Source organism: Coregonus clupeaformis, chromosome 37, assembly GCF_020615455.1.
Source record: "Coregonus clupeaformis isolate EN_2021a chromosome 37, ASM2061545v1, whole genome shotgun sequence".
Taxonomy (NCBI): domain Eukaryota; kingdom Metazoa; phylum Chordata; class Actinopteri; order Salmoniformes; family Salmonidae; genus Coregonus; species Coregonus clupeaformis.
Genome location: NC_059228.1, coordinates 13,444,510 through 13,460,862, shown reverse-complemented (window position 1 = coordinate 13,460,862; position 16,353 = coordinate 13,444,510). Strand labels below are relative to the sequence as shown.

At 42.7% G+C, this 16,353-nt stretch overlaps 2 protein-coding genes across 4 annotated transcripts in view; both read left to right on the top strand.

The window, feature by feature from the left end:
• The window catches only part of fam135a (family with sequence similarity 135 member A), a 54,022-nt gene extending 45,842 nt beyond the window's left edge, over positions 1-8,180 (top strand). Inside the window, 4 exon segments of the mRNA XM_045211548.1 lie at positions 4,109-4,260; positions 4,867-4,977; positions 5,152-5,265; positions 6,198-8,180. Coding sequence (XP_045067483.1) covers positions 4,109-4,260; positions 4,867-4,977; positions 5,152-5,265; positions 6,198-6,403 — 583 coding nt within the window. The 3' untranslated portion in view covers positions 6,404-8,180.
• A 3,938-nt stretch (positions 8,181-12,118) lies between these two features.
• Positions 12,119-16,353, top strand: part of zgc:172136 (uncharacterized protein LOC566376 homolog) — a 53,189-nt gene continuing 48,954 nt past the window's right edge. For all 3 annotated transcript variants that reach the window (XM_045211546.1, XM_041867645.2, XM_041867713.2), the window contains exon 1: positions 12,119-12,276. The gene's annotated coding sequence lies outside the window, so the exon portion shown is untranslated. The remainder of the gene's footprint in view (positions 12,277-16,353) is intronic.

The window sequence follows — 16,353 nt, the reverse complement described above, 5'->3', positions numbered from 1 at the left end:
AGTCCATGTGCAGGGGCACATTAGTCGAGGTAAATCAGGTAATATGTAGAGGTAAAGTGACTGCATAGATAATAAACAGAGAGTAGCAGCAGCGTAAAAGAGGGGATCGGGGGTACAATGCAAATAGTCCGGGTAGCCATTTGATTAGCTGTTCAGGAGTCTTATGGCTTGGGGGTAGAAGCTGTTAAGAAGCCTTTTGGACCTAGACTTGGCGCTCCGGTACTGCTTGCCACGTGGTAGCAGAGAGAACAGTCTATGACTAGGGTGGCTGGAGTCTTTGACAATTTTTAGGGCCTTCCTCTGACACCGCCTAGTATAGAGGTCCTGGATGGCAGGAAGCTTGGCCCCAGTGATGTACTGGGCCGTACGCACTACCCTCTGTAGTGCCTTGTGGTCGAAGGCCGAGCAGTTGCCATACCAGGCAGTGATGCAAGCAGTCAGGATGCTCTCGATGATGCAGCTGTAGAACTTTTTTGGATCTGAGGACCCATGCCAAATCTTTTCAGTCTCCTTAGGGGGAATAGGCTTTGTCGTGCCCTCTTCACGACTGTCTTGGTGTGTTTGGACCGTGATCGTTTGTTGGTGATGTGAACACCAAGGAACTTGAAGCTCTCAACCTGCTCCACTACAGCCCTGTCGATGAGAATGGGGGCGTGCTTGGTCCTTCTTTTCCTGTAGTCCACAATCATCTCCTTTGTCTTGATCATGTTAAGGGAGAGGTTGTTATCCTGGCACCACACGGCCAGGTCTCTGACCTCTTCCCTGTAGGCTGTCTCATTGTTGTCGGTGATCAGGCCTACCACTGTTGTGTCGTCGGCAAACTTAATGATGGTGTTGGATTCGTGCCTGGCCATGCAGTCATGGGTGAACAGGGAGTACAGGAGGGGACTGAGCACGCACCCCTGAGGGGCCCCCGTGTTGAGGATCAGCGTGGCAGATGTGTTGTTACCTACCCTTACCACCTGGGGGCGGACCGTCAGGAAGTCCAGGATCCCGTTGCAGAGGGAGATGTATAGTCCCAGTGTCCTTAGCTTAGTGTTGAGCTTTGAGGGCACTATGTTGTTGAACGCTGAGCTGTAGTCAATGAATAGCATTCTCACGTAGGTGTTCCTTTTGTCCAGGTGGGAAAGGGCAGTGTGGATTGCAATAGAGATTGCATCTGTGGATCTGTTGGAGCGGTATGCAAATTGGAGTGGGTCTAGGGTTTCTGGGATAATGGTGTTGATGTGAGCCATAACCAGCCTTTCAAAGCACTTCATGGCTACAGACGTGAGTGCTACAGGTCAGTAGTCATTTAGGCAGGTTACCTTAGTGTTCTTGGGCACAGGGACTATGGTGGTCTGCTTGAAAGATGTTGGTATTACAGACTCCGACAGGGAGAGGTTGAAAATGTCAGTGAAGACACTTGCCAGTTGGTCAGTGCATGCTCAGAGTACACATCCTGGTAATCCGTCTGGCCCTGCGGCCTTGTGAATGTTGACCTATTTAAAGGTCTTACTCACATCGGCTACGGAGAGCGTGATCACACAGTCATCCGGAACAGCTAATGCTCTCATGCATGCTTCAGTGTTGCTTGCCTCGAAGAGAGCATAGAAGTAATTTAGCTCGTCTGGTATGCTCGGTGGCAGAAACATTATGTACAGTATAAGTCACAAAAAAACGCAAAAAAACACACACAATAGCACAATTGGTTAGGAGCCTGTAAAACGTCAGCCATCCCCTCCGGCGCCATTATAGGTACATATGGTTCTTCAGATCTACAACCTCAGTCTCTAAGATCAGGTACATTTGGTTCTTCAGATCTACAACCTCACAGTCTCTAAGATCAGGTACATCTGGTTCTTCAGATCTACAACCTCAGTCTCTAAGATCAGGTACCTCTGGTTCTTCTGATCTACAACCCCACAGTCTCTAAGATCAGGTACATCTGGTTCTTCAGATCTACAACCTCACAGTCTCTAAGATCAGGTACATATGGTTCTTCAGATCTACAACCTCACCGTCTCTAAGATCAGGTACATATGGTTCTTCAGATCTACAACCTCACAGTCTCTAAGATCAGGTACATATGGTTCTTCAGATCTACAACCTCACCGTCTCTTCTTCTTACCAAGGCTGACTACTATGGGTGCAATAGTCTAAAGTGCCTCCCTCTCCTCTTGTCCTTCATCTGCACTAATTGAAAGAACAAGTAATAATGGGACAGGTTAAAGCAACATAGTGGATCTCTACCAGCCATGATTGGACTTTTACCTGTCCAGTCAGTCACCTTTTCCCCTGTCCAGTCAGTCACCTTTTCCCCTGTCCAGACAGTCACCTTTTCCCCTGTCCAGTCAGTCACCTTTTCCCCTGTCCAGACAGTCACCTTTTCCCCTGTCCAGTCAGTCACCTTTTCCCCTGTCCAGTCAGTCACCTTTTCCCCTGTCCAGTCAGTCACCTTTTCCCCTGTCCAGACAGTCACCTTTTCCCCTGTCCAGGTCACCTTTTCCCCTGTCCAGACAGTCACCTTGTCCCCTGTCCAGTCAGTCACCTTTTCCCCTGTCCAGTCAGTCACCTTTGCCCTGTCCAGTCAGTCACCTTTGCCCTGTCCAGTCAGTCACATTTGCCCTGTCCAGTCCGGCACCTTTTCCCCTGTCCAGTCAGTCACCTTTTCCCCTGTCCAGTCAGTCACCTTTTCCCCTGTCCAGACAGTCACCTTTTCCCCTGTCCAGTCAGTCACCTTTTCCCCTGTCCAGACAGTCACCTTTTCCCCTGTCCAGTCAGTCACCTTTTCCCCTGTCCAGTCAGTCACCTTTTCCCCTGTCCAGTCAGTCACCTTTTCCCCTGTCCAGTCAGTCACCTTTTCCCCTGTCCAGTCAGTCACCTTTTCCCCTGTCCAGACAGTCACCTTTTCCCCTGTCCAGTCAGTCACCTTTTCCCCTGTCCAGACAGTCACCTTTTCCCCTGTCCAGTCAGTCACCTTTTCCCCTGTCCAGTCAGTCACCTTTTCCCCTGTCCAGTCAGTCACCTTTTCCCCTGTCCAGACAGTCACCTTTTCCCCTGTCCAGGTCACCTTTTCCCCTGTCCAGACAGTCACCTTGTCCCCTGTCCAGTCAGTCACCTTTTCCCCTGTCCAGTCAGTCACCTTTCCCCTGTCCAGTCAGTCACCTTTTGCCCTCCTTTCCCCTGTCCAGTCAGTCACCTTTTGCCCTGTCCAGTCAGTCACCTTTTGCCCTGTCCAGTCCGTCACCTTTGCCCTGTCCAGTCCGTCACCTTTGCCCTGTCCAGTCCGTCACCTTTGCCCTGTCCAGTCCGGCACCTTTGCCCTGTCCTGTCAGGCACCTTTGCCCTGTCCAGTCCGGCACCTTTGCCCTGTCCTTTCAGGCACCTTTGCCCTGTCCTTTCAGACACCTTTGCCCTGTCCAGTTAGTCACCTTTGCCCTGTCCAGTCAGTCACCTTTGCCCTGTCCAGTCAGTCACCTTTGCCCTGTCCAGTCAGTCACCTTTGCCCTGTCCAGTCCGGCACCTTTGCCCTGTCCAGTCAGTCACCTTTGCCCTGTCCAGTCAGTCACCTTTGCCCTGTCCAGTCCGTCACCTTTGCCCTGTCCAGTCCGGCACCTTTGCCCTGTCCAGTCCGTCACCTTTGCCCTGTCCAGTCAGTCACCTTTGCCCTGTCCAGTGAGTCACCTTTGCCCTGTCCAGTGAGTCACCTTTGCCCTGTCCAGTCAGTCACCTTTGCCCTGTCCAGTCAGTCACCATTCCAATCAGTGCAGATGGAGGAAAGGAGACAAGGAGAGGAAGCAGCTTAATGCTATTGAGATTCTCCATGGTTTATGACAGTCCTCTCCACACCCATCCATATTGAATTATCCCCCACCATGTGGATCTGTCTCAGTCCTTTAGTACGTTAGTCACACGTGATATCTCAGACACCACTGGCCCGACTTTGACCAAACTTGGTTGAATGATGCGTCTTGCCATAGAGATCTGGCATTTACAAAATTACACTGATTGGCCCAAGCTATAGGGGGGCTGCATCATTGGTGGGGGACAACATGTTTACTGTTGCCTTGTTTGATTTGAGCTCCTGTGTGATCACTGACCTGTATCTATATTCTCTGTTCCTCAGCTTCGTAGGCCATTCCCTGGGGAACCTGATAGTTCGTTCAGTACTGAGCAGACCCAGGTTTAAATGTTACCTGAGCAGACTTCACACCTTCCTCTCTCTGTCTGGACCTCACCTGGGCACCCTGTACAACAGCTCTGCTCTGGTCAACACAGGTATGTTTCTACACTATACCCTCTACACTATGTCTCACTGGGATTTTTCAGAATCTGACAAATATCCTACCTCATTAGATTTATTTCATTCGTGCTCACAGTCGGCTCTGCTGACAGTGTGTTTGCGAGATGCCGGATAAAAGGCCATTTTTAAACTGACTAAGAGAATGAGTAACAACTGGTGAATAGTATTACTTAGAAGGATGAAGTAAGAAGCTAACATTTAAACCGCACCTACCTCAGCAGGAGCAAAAAATAGGCCAGTAAGTTGTAATAACTTTGCTTTACAGAGAGTAGGCTACTGAGCCAGACAGTGATGTGGCGCTCAGTGGTGAGGCTGAGGCAGGCTACAATGCTTGGAGGAGGAAGCAGAGGAGACATTTAGACAATACTTTAAAAACAAGATACAACATTCAATTTAAAAAGCTCCTAGCTTAATTTATTTTCTTCTTTTTTTTTATGTATGTGTACTATTCCTGGCAAGCTTACTGTGAAAATGTTTCAGGTATATTTTCCGTTAACTAAGGTCAAGGAAGCAAGGGAATGTCTTGCTCTCCCCTGGTTGTCTTCTAACCCCTGTATTCCTCCTCTCCTCCTTCCTTCCAGGCCTGTGGTTCATGCAGAAGTGGAAGAAGTCTGGCTCTCTGCTACAGCTGACCTGCAGAGACCACTCTGATCCCAGACAGACCTTCCTCTACAAGCTCAGCAAGAAATCTGGTGAGCTGAGCAGAGTAAAGATCATTGTTGTTGATGTTTTTTTACAATGCAGTTTGTTACATTGTTAACGCCTTGTATCAATCTGTTCTCCCAGGCATTTAAATGAAGCTTGTTGTTTTACGATGCCGTCTGTTGTTACATTAATAGCTATGCTGTGTCAATGTATTGTGGCAGGTCTTCATCACTTCAGGAACGTGGTGTTAGTCGGCTCTCTGCAGGATCGGTACGTCCCATATCACTCAGCCAGGATAGAGATGTGTAAGACAGCCCTGAAGGACAAACAAACAGGTGAGCCCTACATATTTCTCAGAGCAGGCCACAAAGATGTGTCCTACAGGACATTGGTTCACACTGTAGACAAGCTACTGGACCAAACACTTGAGCCTGGTTCCTGTCGCTGCTGCTTGGGGTTTGCTAGGCCGGGTTACAGTAAAGCACTTTGTGACAGCTGTTGATGTCCAAATGGCTTTATGAATATATTTGATTGATTGATTGATTCTTGATTGTTGTCATGTATGGCTCAGTTGGTAGAGCATGGCGCTTGCAACGCCGGGATTGTGGGTTAGATTCCAGGACCACCCATACGTAAAATGTATGCATACATGACTGTAAGTCGCTTTGGATAAAAGCGTCTGCTAAATGTCATTATTATCATTATTATCATTATTATTATCATTGTTATTATTATCATTTATCATTATTATCATTGTTATTATTATCATTTATCATTATTATTATTGTTATCATTATTATTATTATCATTATCATTATTATTATTATTCTCATCATTATTATAATTATTGTTATCATCATTATTATTTATATTTTTATTATTAGCATTATTATTTTTATTAGTATTATTAGCATTATTATTATTATCATCATATTTTATTTTATCGGTATTATTATTATCGGCATCATTATTATTATTATCATTATTATTATTATTATCATATTAACATTATTATTATTTGTATTATTATTATTATCGTTATTATATCATTATCATTTATCAGTATTATTTTAATTATTAGCATTATTATTCTTATCATTATTATTAGCAATATTATTATTATTAGCATTATTATTAGCATTAGCATTATTATTATTCTTATCATCATTATTATTATTATCATTATTATCATTATTATTATTCTCTCGGTCTTGCCTTTTTTCTCTCACTCCCTTTCTCTCTCTCTCTCCCCCTCCCCGTCTCCCAGGTTCAATGTATGTAGAGATGATAGAGAACCTGTTGCTGCCGGTGCTCCAGAACAGAGACTGTAACCTGGTGCGTTACGATGTCATCCACGCCCTGCCCAACACCGCCAACTCCCTGATTGGCCGAGCAGCACACATCGCCGTCCTCGACTCTGAGATCTTCCTGGAGAAGTTCTTCCTGGTCGCAGGCCTCAAGTTCTTTCAGTAGGAGAGGAGGGGTCTACGAATCCAACTAATGGCTGGAGGGGGGATGGGAGGGGGCTCTACCAATCTAACCAATGGCTGGAGCGGAGGGACGTTTTTTCAGTAGGAAGTAGGAGTGGCCACCCAATCTAACCAATGGCTGGAGGAGGGAGAATGAGGGCCTCCCAATCAATAACCTGGTCCCATATCTGTTTTGACCTTTTTGGTCAACTCCTATAGCCATTGACATGCCAAAAAATGTATGCATTCGTTGTATCTTGTCGAGGGCACCGGGTGGATGGAGTTTACACATTTAAGACCATGTCATTGGTGCTAAAGTGAGATCTCTGCCCATCTCCACCCGATGACCATAGAAGTTGGCAAGACGGCACAAACTGATCTGGGACCAGGCTAGCAAATCAAACCTGTGGCTGGAGGGAAAGAGAGGAGAACGTGGAGCATACATAGAATATCATTACTAGAACATCAATCTAGTGATGCTATTTCTATCATGTGTAGCTTACATTACCTCACTGCATCCAAAACCCAATTCTCAATATTGTATCTGGTTTTAAGGCATATGGTTTTATAGATGCATATGCTTCCATATGGAAGAAGGTCAAAATTCAAATATCAGTTGTTAGTGAATGTACTATGTTCCTCATTTTACTTTTTCTACTTCCATTTTTCAAAGGATGATTTCAAGTTGATTTTATTAATGTACTCGTGGTGGGGGGAAATGGTTTTCCTTATCATATTGTAGTCTTTTCAGTGTTATTTATCTATGAAATTGTTATATTTTACATGGTTTTGTTCAAACCATTCATTCATTTATTAAAACGATTGCAATACCGAACTGGAAATGTAGCTGCTAAAATGTTAAATGGTTATTTCGGTGAGCTAACCCAAGTGTCAAATCTTCTCATATTGCCCTCACCTTTATTTAGAAGGTGCATTTTATTCAATAACAACAAATTAGTCATCAAGTAAAACTAATATACTCTTGCGTTAATTTGCACCTCAACTGTATAAAAAAAAGATTTTGTACTGAGGATGGTCATTTTTATTACGTACATATTTTACTATCAGAATTTTCATTTGTGTTATTTGTTCATTTTACAAAGGTAAAGACTTCCTGTCTAGTCGAACTAACTTAACGGAATCAATTTGATTGTAGCTTGGACAATGCAGCCTGGGACTTATAAGGCTTTGCGGTTTTCTATAGCTCTGGACCAGGGCGTTCGGTGCAGGTTGTTGGCGCTGAGCCTTCCTGAACAGGGGAAGAGGCAACTCGTTGCGCAATGGACCAGAGCTAGATTTTATACTGTATGCTGTTACTTTGCCATTACAGCACAACACTAAAACCCAACCTGGTGTTGGGAACATTATACAAGCCTTGCTTGATTAAAGCATGAGAACATTTTATTACAAGGGGTTTTAAATAAACTCGTTCAACTATTATAGCCAGAAGGGTCGTGTTCATTAGGGCTCACCGTAGCAAACGTTTTCTAACAGAAAGCAAAGAAAGCGTTACTTATTTGACAAGTTCAGGTAGGGAGGAACCCTGTTTGATTCTGTTTTCTTCCGTCTGGTGCCTAATGAATACGACCCAGATGTAAAGGTGGGGTGTTGTCAAGGGTCAGTACTTATGAATAGCACATGTCTTGGTTCATGGAAAGTATTTATGTTTTTTAACATGAGGAGAGTATTGTTTTTAGATATTAAATCAACTTCTCATTTCTTTGTGAAAATGGTTTGTATCATTGCACTCTTTACCATTAAATAAATGTATTATAAATATGTGTTGGTCTTTTTTTCTCATTTATGCAATTTGATTGAAAGTTACAACTCTACTTTTTCACTAAATGGCAGTGTATCTAGTTGTATGTGGATTCCACTGCAACATAATTGCTTTTCCTTGCCAGAGAAATCTATTCCCATCTATTCCATCTCCAGAATCGAATCTATTCCAGCTCCAGAAAATGTTATCCAGACTTGCAGAGTACTAGCCTGGGAGCCGGTCTGGTTCTGCTCTCTTGCCAACTCCTTATGGAACTGTCATGCCAATGGCAAAATGGCTTGACAATGGAGTAGGCTAACAACAAAAACAAATAAGGCAATTTAATCCGCCATCAAATAAAGTGTCTCTGGTTGAAATATTTGATGGATTTGGGATTAATGTTCCTCATTATTTGAGGTTGTGGTGTAAATACAAACAACAGTCAACTGTCCAAGGAATGTGTGAACGGACATTATTTTTTACTAGGCTCTGCCATCCATTCAGTATCTCCTAGCCCAGTTTACCGCTCTCTCCCTTGCCCCCATGTCTGGAGTAAATTATAGAAGCCTGTTGCTACCAGCTGATTTTAGGAATGTTGTCTCCCATGGTAACACAATGGATTCCCGATTGAAAGCTGCCAAGTGACCTCCCTCTCCGCACGCACGCACTACACAAACACCTCCCCTTTTACTCCAGCCTCTCGTCTCTCGACACCCCCTTTCAGAGAGCAGAGGGGTATTGTGGGATGATGTAATGTGTTCCTGAATGAGACAGTCCTCCTCCAAAGGGACTAAATTACGTTGAGCTGACTGCGAGAAAGAGGAGTGGGGGTGTAGGGGTCAGAGGGCGGTAGATGAGGGGTGACGGGAGTGGGGGGGGGTGTTATTAGGCGCATCTTCCCAATGAGATGATGGGAAGTAGACAATGGATGGCCATCTTTTCTTGACCAGGGAAACACAATACAACAACACCAGGTGTGAGTCTGTCAACAGTATTGTCCAGAGATCACAGTCCTGGGGGCAGTTTATCTGTCCATGGCCTCTTTTACACATCCTGTCCACCAGCAGAGTGCAAAGTTGTTAAACAGCTCACACAGCCTAATTAAGGCTTGATAAGAGGACTGGGGATTTGTTCTTTCTGTCAGATAGGTGTTATGTACTATATATGTGTCAGACAGGGGCGGTGTGTTCAATAGGGCGATATGGGCGACGCACTGCCAAACGGGAAAAGGAAGGGATTTTTTTTCTAATCAATTATATCACGGCAACAGTAGTTATCAGTGTTGTAATCTAGACGTCTGATCTGCCACAGTGCCACTAAATGTCCAATCAGGCTAAAGTCGTGCTTCAAATGCCCCCCTTTTTGGGGCGATTTCAGTCAGGTTGAAAATCGCCCAGAAGTCTGTCATAGACTCCCATGTAAAATCTATTTTTTTCAAATATCAGAGCTTTCAATACAATCTCTATGGGTTTCTGAGGGCTTGCACTTACGCTTTCGTCATACGTAACATAACCATGAACGTAACTAAGAAAAGAGCGGGTAGCCTCGTCAATCAATTCACTACTACTATCAAAATGGCTAGGCTTCAGTGCAACTCGATTGTGTCTTTGAAAGAAGTTCCTTTTTGTCGGCGAACAAATGAAGATAAATTGGCAACGAAACAATTAGGACCTCCCAGACCAAATTTAATAATTCAACAGGTTTCTACTAAAGGGGGAAGTCCTACACCCGAGGATTTTCCAAAAATTGGTACGAACGAAAAACCTGGCTAGCAGGCTGCGATGTAGCTAATGCAGTCTTCTGCTACCCCCTGCTTACTCTTTCACCCTGAAGGCGGCACGGCAGACAGCACCGCTTGGACAGCGACTGGTGTGTAACGGACATGCACCATCTTTCAGGAAAGATTAAGAAACATGAGCTGTCAAAGACCCACATGGATAGCTGTTTGAGATTGTCTGTTTTGGGGAGAGTGAACATTCCCACTCAACTGGATGAGGGATATAGGCTAGCTGTCCGCCGCCACAACGATGAGGTTAGTGTTGATAATCACAAGTTTACTGGAGAACTGAAACTGACAAGGCTGACAAGATAGGACCCTTTTGTCCATTGTTATTGGATAGGAACAGAACTTATAACCAGCTCCTGACCTAAATAGATCTTAGCACAACATTTTACTCAACATATCATATTCCATATTCACTATAACAAATATATTTACTACGACATTAGCAAGAACCGCCACATCCTCAGCCGGCTAATCCAGTGTGTGAAGTTTTGCGGAGTGTTTGAGTTAGCTTTGCGAGGCAAAGATGAAACTGAGGGCTCCACCAACCCTGGTAAGCCAACACTTTTGAGATCAGTCAATAAATGCTTCTGGTATTGACTTATATGCTGCCCCTGTCTTCATGTTGTTGCTGGACATATCTTTTTTAAAATGTGTGTAGGTCACCTAAATCATCAGAAAAATTGCCCCCCCTGAGAATTTTTTCAGGAGCCGCCACTGGTGTCAGATGATAGTCTATTGTCAGTAAAGTAGCAACTGTTTAAACATTACATTTACATTTTAGTCATTTAGCAGACGCTCTTATCCAGAGCAACTTACAGTTAGTGAATACAATTTTTTTTATACTGGCCCCCCGTGGGAATCGAACCCACAACCCTGGCGTTGCAAACGCCATGCTCTATCAACTGAGCTACATCCCTGCCAGCCATTCCCTCCCCTACCCTGGGCCAATTGTGCGCCGCCCATGAGTCTCCCGGTCGCGGCCGGCTGCGACAGAGCCTGGATTCGAACCGAACTGCGATGCAGTGCCTTAGACCACTGCGCCACTCAGGAGAATATCCCTTGAAGTTACCTATTAGTTTAAAACTAGCCTTAATCTGTGTCCTTGAAACCCTCCTATACCGTTAAAGCATCTGTTAGAAAATCCTATCTTCAGCAATAATCACAGTCATTCGCTAAACTAGATAACACAAGAAATCAACAGGTTGATCTGGAGACAGCATTATGGTCTCGGACTGTGGACCTAATTAGCTGTAATCTCATATGAACTAATGCTAATCTGGGTAATCTGCCTTTTATTGGAGTAAACCCGGCCAGACTGGCTCAAACATTCATTATTGTTGCATTCCCTGGATTATTTCCCCAGACAATTAATGAGGCTTGAAACTGGACGCACCATGGCTAACTCAGGACATGGTGGAGATACGTGGTCGTATTTTTAGTTTAGGGAAGGTTAGATTTCCCTCATTATTCAACAGCAATGATTAGAAAATACATGATCATATAATTTAAATTATGGAGGCATATTTAGATTTTTGTCGGATTAGAAGAATGATTTCTAATTTAGAATTTCCATTAAATCTTTCTAAAAACCTTTTCTTTCACACGTTGATGGGCTATATTAGCAGTATACTGGTGAGTAATGAAATTAGCTTGCTGTCAATCATGCTGAATCATCCATATTACCATGCAATAAAAACGTGGCCAATAAATTCATTACATGGCGTGTACATTGGGATGTCCTGGTCTCACACTCAACTCACCTTGAGCCATAAACTATTGAACCAAACACAAATATAATAGCAATATTTAATATCAACTAGGGTGACGTTCTGTCAGTATGAGAAAGTACATGGTACATTATACAACGTAATAACTCCCTGCTTGTAAACAACACTTGCTCATTTAAATCACGGGACCACTGAATAGGAAATGAAAAGGGTGGTGTTCATTCTTTTAACGTGTTGTTTCCCAATTAATGAGTGTGATATTGACGATGTTTAATGTAGCTCGCTATTAATTGCGAAACATAGACAATATGGTTATCAGTCAGAAAACGAATTTTTATACTAAACTATGCTAAAACATACACCCCTTCGATTCATTGCAGTTGGTATAGTCCAGTCTGTTGAGTCTCGCTCAACAGAGGAGCATCTTGAAAGTTTTTGAACATCACACCGATGTTGCTACTTTTTCGCTGTCCGCCAAAACCATCAAACTACGTTCCGTTATTTTAGGGATAATTTGGGATAATTTGTCTCATTTATACGTCTGGATAACCTCAACAACATCGTTTTGTTTAAGATATTCAGGTGTTTGCTGGTTTCATCTGTCGGTAAGTATTACTATTCAACTATTTAAGGCGGCTATTGGCAGAACATGCAAGCACTTGTTGCTCTTCTATTTCCCGTGAATGTTCGTGTTTATGTGTGTTCATGATGCGTTTAACGTCTCTATTATTCCTTCAATACAATATTGCATTCGTTCGTCTACTATTTTAGTTTATAGGCTACTTAGTATGCTCTAACGTTGCCTAATAAATACATTTTTACGAATCGAATCAATTTTGATAAGCATACCACTGCTCCAATGTAATATCATTATGATCATTCTCTAATTTAATTACATCACATTGATGTCCCACTCCTAACTAGATTGGATGTACATTTGAATTCAACGAGGAAAGTGTCAATATTATTATTTTGGAGGCAGGTGCCCTCATAGCCTATATTGCTCAGAGGCTACATGTTTCTCTCATCTCCCAGTGTCCTTCAATGACACCTTCCTCTCAAACCCTTGTCTATGTCCTGAAGAACAGTGTTGTACACTATATTACAGAGGGCTGTTAGTGTTCAAGCTCTCTGCTTTGCTTTCTGCATGATTCGTTCTCAAAAACAAAGATTAATGTAACCCTAAGCGTCCACAGAAAATATACACTTTTCCACGTCCTCAGCCTTCCATACATCTCTCTCTCCCTAACTCTGTCCCACACTCTAAAACTCTCTCTCTCTCTCTCTCTCCTATTCAATTTTTTCTTATTTTCAATTAAGGGGCTTTATTGGCATGGGAAACGTATGTTAACATTGCCAAAGCAAGTGAAGTAGATAGTAAACAAAAGTGAAATAAACAATAAATATTAACAGTAAACATTACACTCAGAAGTTTCAAAAGAATAAAGACATTACAAATGTCATATTATGTGTATATACAGTGTTGTAACAATGTGCAAATAGTTAAAGTACAAATGGGAAAATAAATAATCATAAATATGGGTTGTATTTACAATGGTGTTTGTTCTTCACTGGTTGCCCTTTTCTTGTGGCAACAGGTCACAAATCTTGCAGCTGTGATGGCACACTGTGGTTTTTCACCCAGTAGATAAGGGAGTTTATCAAAATTGGGTTTGTTTTTTAATTCTTTGTGGATCGCTGTAATCTGAGGGAAATATGTGTCTCTAATATGGGCATACATTTGGCAGGAGGTTAGGAAGTGCAGCTCAGTTTCCACCTCATTTTGTGGGCAGTGTGCACATAGTCCGTCTTCTCTTGAGAGCCAGGTCTGCCTACGGCGGCCTTTCTCAATAGCAAGGCTATGCTCACTTAGTCTGTACATAGTCAAAGCTTTACTTAAGTTTGGGTCAGTCACAGTGGTCAGGTATTCTGCCACTGTGTACTCTCTGTTTAGAGCCAAATAGCATTCTAGTTTGCTCTGTTATTTTGTTAATTCTTTCCAATGTGTCAAGTAATTCTTATTCTATCTCTCTCTCTTGCTCTCTTCTCAGTATGTAATCATTTAATGTTATTCTCATATTCCTTGGAAACCCCCATAATTTAGTGTTGGATCACTCTGAATGTTTCTACCAAAGGTCTCTAGTCGCTGCACCATGAAATGGATGCCTTGCTCATCTGAGATTGGAATGCTAGGTTGTTATGAGGTGATTAGTTTCGGTCTGGTGGTTGTGTGTGTGTGTGTGTGTGTGTGTGTGTTTCATGCGACTGTGTGTCCATGCTTCCCCAGTCCCCTCATCAAGATTCTACCAGTACGCTGGAGTGTTCAATTCACTGTTCAAAGTGTTCAACAGGGCAGTCCGTTGGCAGCTCTTTGCACCTTAAAGGGCTTGTACACTACAGAGCAGTGGTGCAGCAGTCCGATCGTGCATCTCAAATGGCACCCTATTCCCTATATAGTGCACTAATTTTGACCAGAGCCCTATGGGCCTTGGTCTAACGCAGTGCACTAAATAGGGAATATGGTGCCATTTGGGATGCTGGCGGCATGTAGAGTGCAGTGGTCTGGTGAAGTGGTCTGGTGCATTTATTGTTTTTACACATTCAGAGTGTGCTCGGAACCAGGGGTTATAACAGTCTTGAAGGGGATTTAAGGCAGATGGCTGGGAATGTAGTGCCTTCAGAAAGTACTCACACCCCTTTACTTTTTCCACATTTGGTTGTTACAGCCTGAATATTACATTGAGATTATGTGTCACTGATTTACACACAATACCCCATAATGTGAAAGTGGAATTTTATTTGTATAAAACTTTAGAAATTAATACAAAATTAAAAGCTGAAATGTCTTGAGTCAATAAGTATTCAATTCAATCCCTTTGTTATGGCTAAATACGTTCAGGAGTAAAAATGTGCTTAACAAGTCACATAATAAGTTGCATGCACTCACTCTGTGTGCAATAATAGTGTTTAACATGATTTTTGAATAGCTACCTCATCTCTGTACCCCACACATACAATTATCTGTAAGGTCCCTCAGTCGAACAGTGCATTTCTCAGGGAGGTTTTTCAATGCCTCCCGAAGAAGGGCACCGATTTGGTAGATGTGTAAAAATAGACAAGAGCATGGTGAAGTTATTAATTAGACCTTTTGGATGGTGTATCAATACATCCGGTCACTACAAAGATGCAGGTGTCCTTCCTATCTCAGTTGCCGGAGAGGAAGGAAACTGCTCAGGGATTTCACTATGAGGCCAATGGTGATTACAGTTACAGTTTAATGGTTGTGATATGAGAAAACTGAGGATAGATCAACAACATTGTAGTTACTCCACAATACTAACCTAAATGACAGAGTGAAAAGAAGGAAGCCTCTACAGAATACAAATATTCCAAAACATGCATCCTGTTTGCAATAAGGCACTTAAGTAATACTGCAAAAAATGTGGCAAAGAAATTAACTTTTTGTCCTGAATACAAAGCTTTATGTTTGGGGCAAATCCAACACAACACATCACTGAGTACCTCCTCTTCATATTTTCAAGCATGGTGGTGGCTGCATCATGTTATAGGTGTACTTGGCATTGGCAAGGACTAGGGAGTTATTTTAGGATAAAAAGAAACGGAATACAGCTATAAGCACATGCAAAATCCTAGAGGAAAACCTGGTTCAGTCTGTTTTCCAACAGACACTGGGAGACTAATTCACCTTTCAGCAGGACAAAAACCTAAACCACAAGGCCAAATCTACACTGGAGTTGCTTACCAAGACGACATTGAATGTTCCTGAGTGGCCGAGTTACAGTTTTGACTTAAATTGACTTGAAGATCTATGGCAAGACTTGAAAATGGCTGTCTAGCAATGATCAACAATCAATTTGACAGTGCTTGAAGAATTAAAAAAATAATTAATAGCTAAATATAATAAAATCCAGGTGTGCAAAGCTCTTAGAGACTTACCAAAGAAGACTCACAGCTGTAATCACTGCCAAAGGTGCTTCTACAAAGTATTCTGTATTTAATTATTTTAATTTGCTTCTGTATTTAATTTTCAATAAATTTGCTAGAATTTCTAAAAAACATGTTTTCACTTTTATTATAGGGTGTTGTATGTAAATGGATAAAACAACAAAATGTGGAATAAGTCAAGGGGTAGGAATACTTTCTGAAGGAACTATCAGACACACAATATGTAGTGTATCTACTGTTAATTCTCCTTGACACCAGCCAGTTCCAAACTTACTGCTCCCCATTTTTAAAGGGGCAATCTGGGATTCCCCCGCCACTTTTTTAAGGACAGCTGTGGGATGGGGCTGGAGAAATGTAACCACTCAAAAATGTATAGACAGAGCTATGAATGCAAGGACTCAAGTGCAAGGAATTACCACAGTCCATTCGTTGCATCCTTCATCTATTCTCGCTCATTCAAAACCGTTGGGACAAAGTTCTCTTTGTCAACAGAAACTGTGACGATGGATTGAACTGTCTAGGGTATTAACACTTATACAATTCTAAGTGTAAACTCATGTTTGTCATACGTATAACTCCCATTCCTGGACACTGTGTAAAACGAACACTGTACTCCAAGCCAGTCAGTGGACTGGCTTTTCTTTTCAACTAACCTCTGCCACACTGTTTGCAGCGTGAGTAAGATTGTGTCATCTACTGTCACAAAAGGTGTGCTC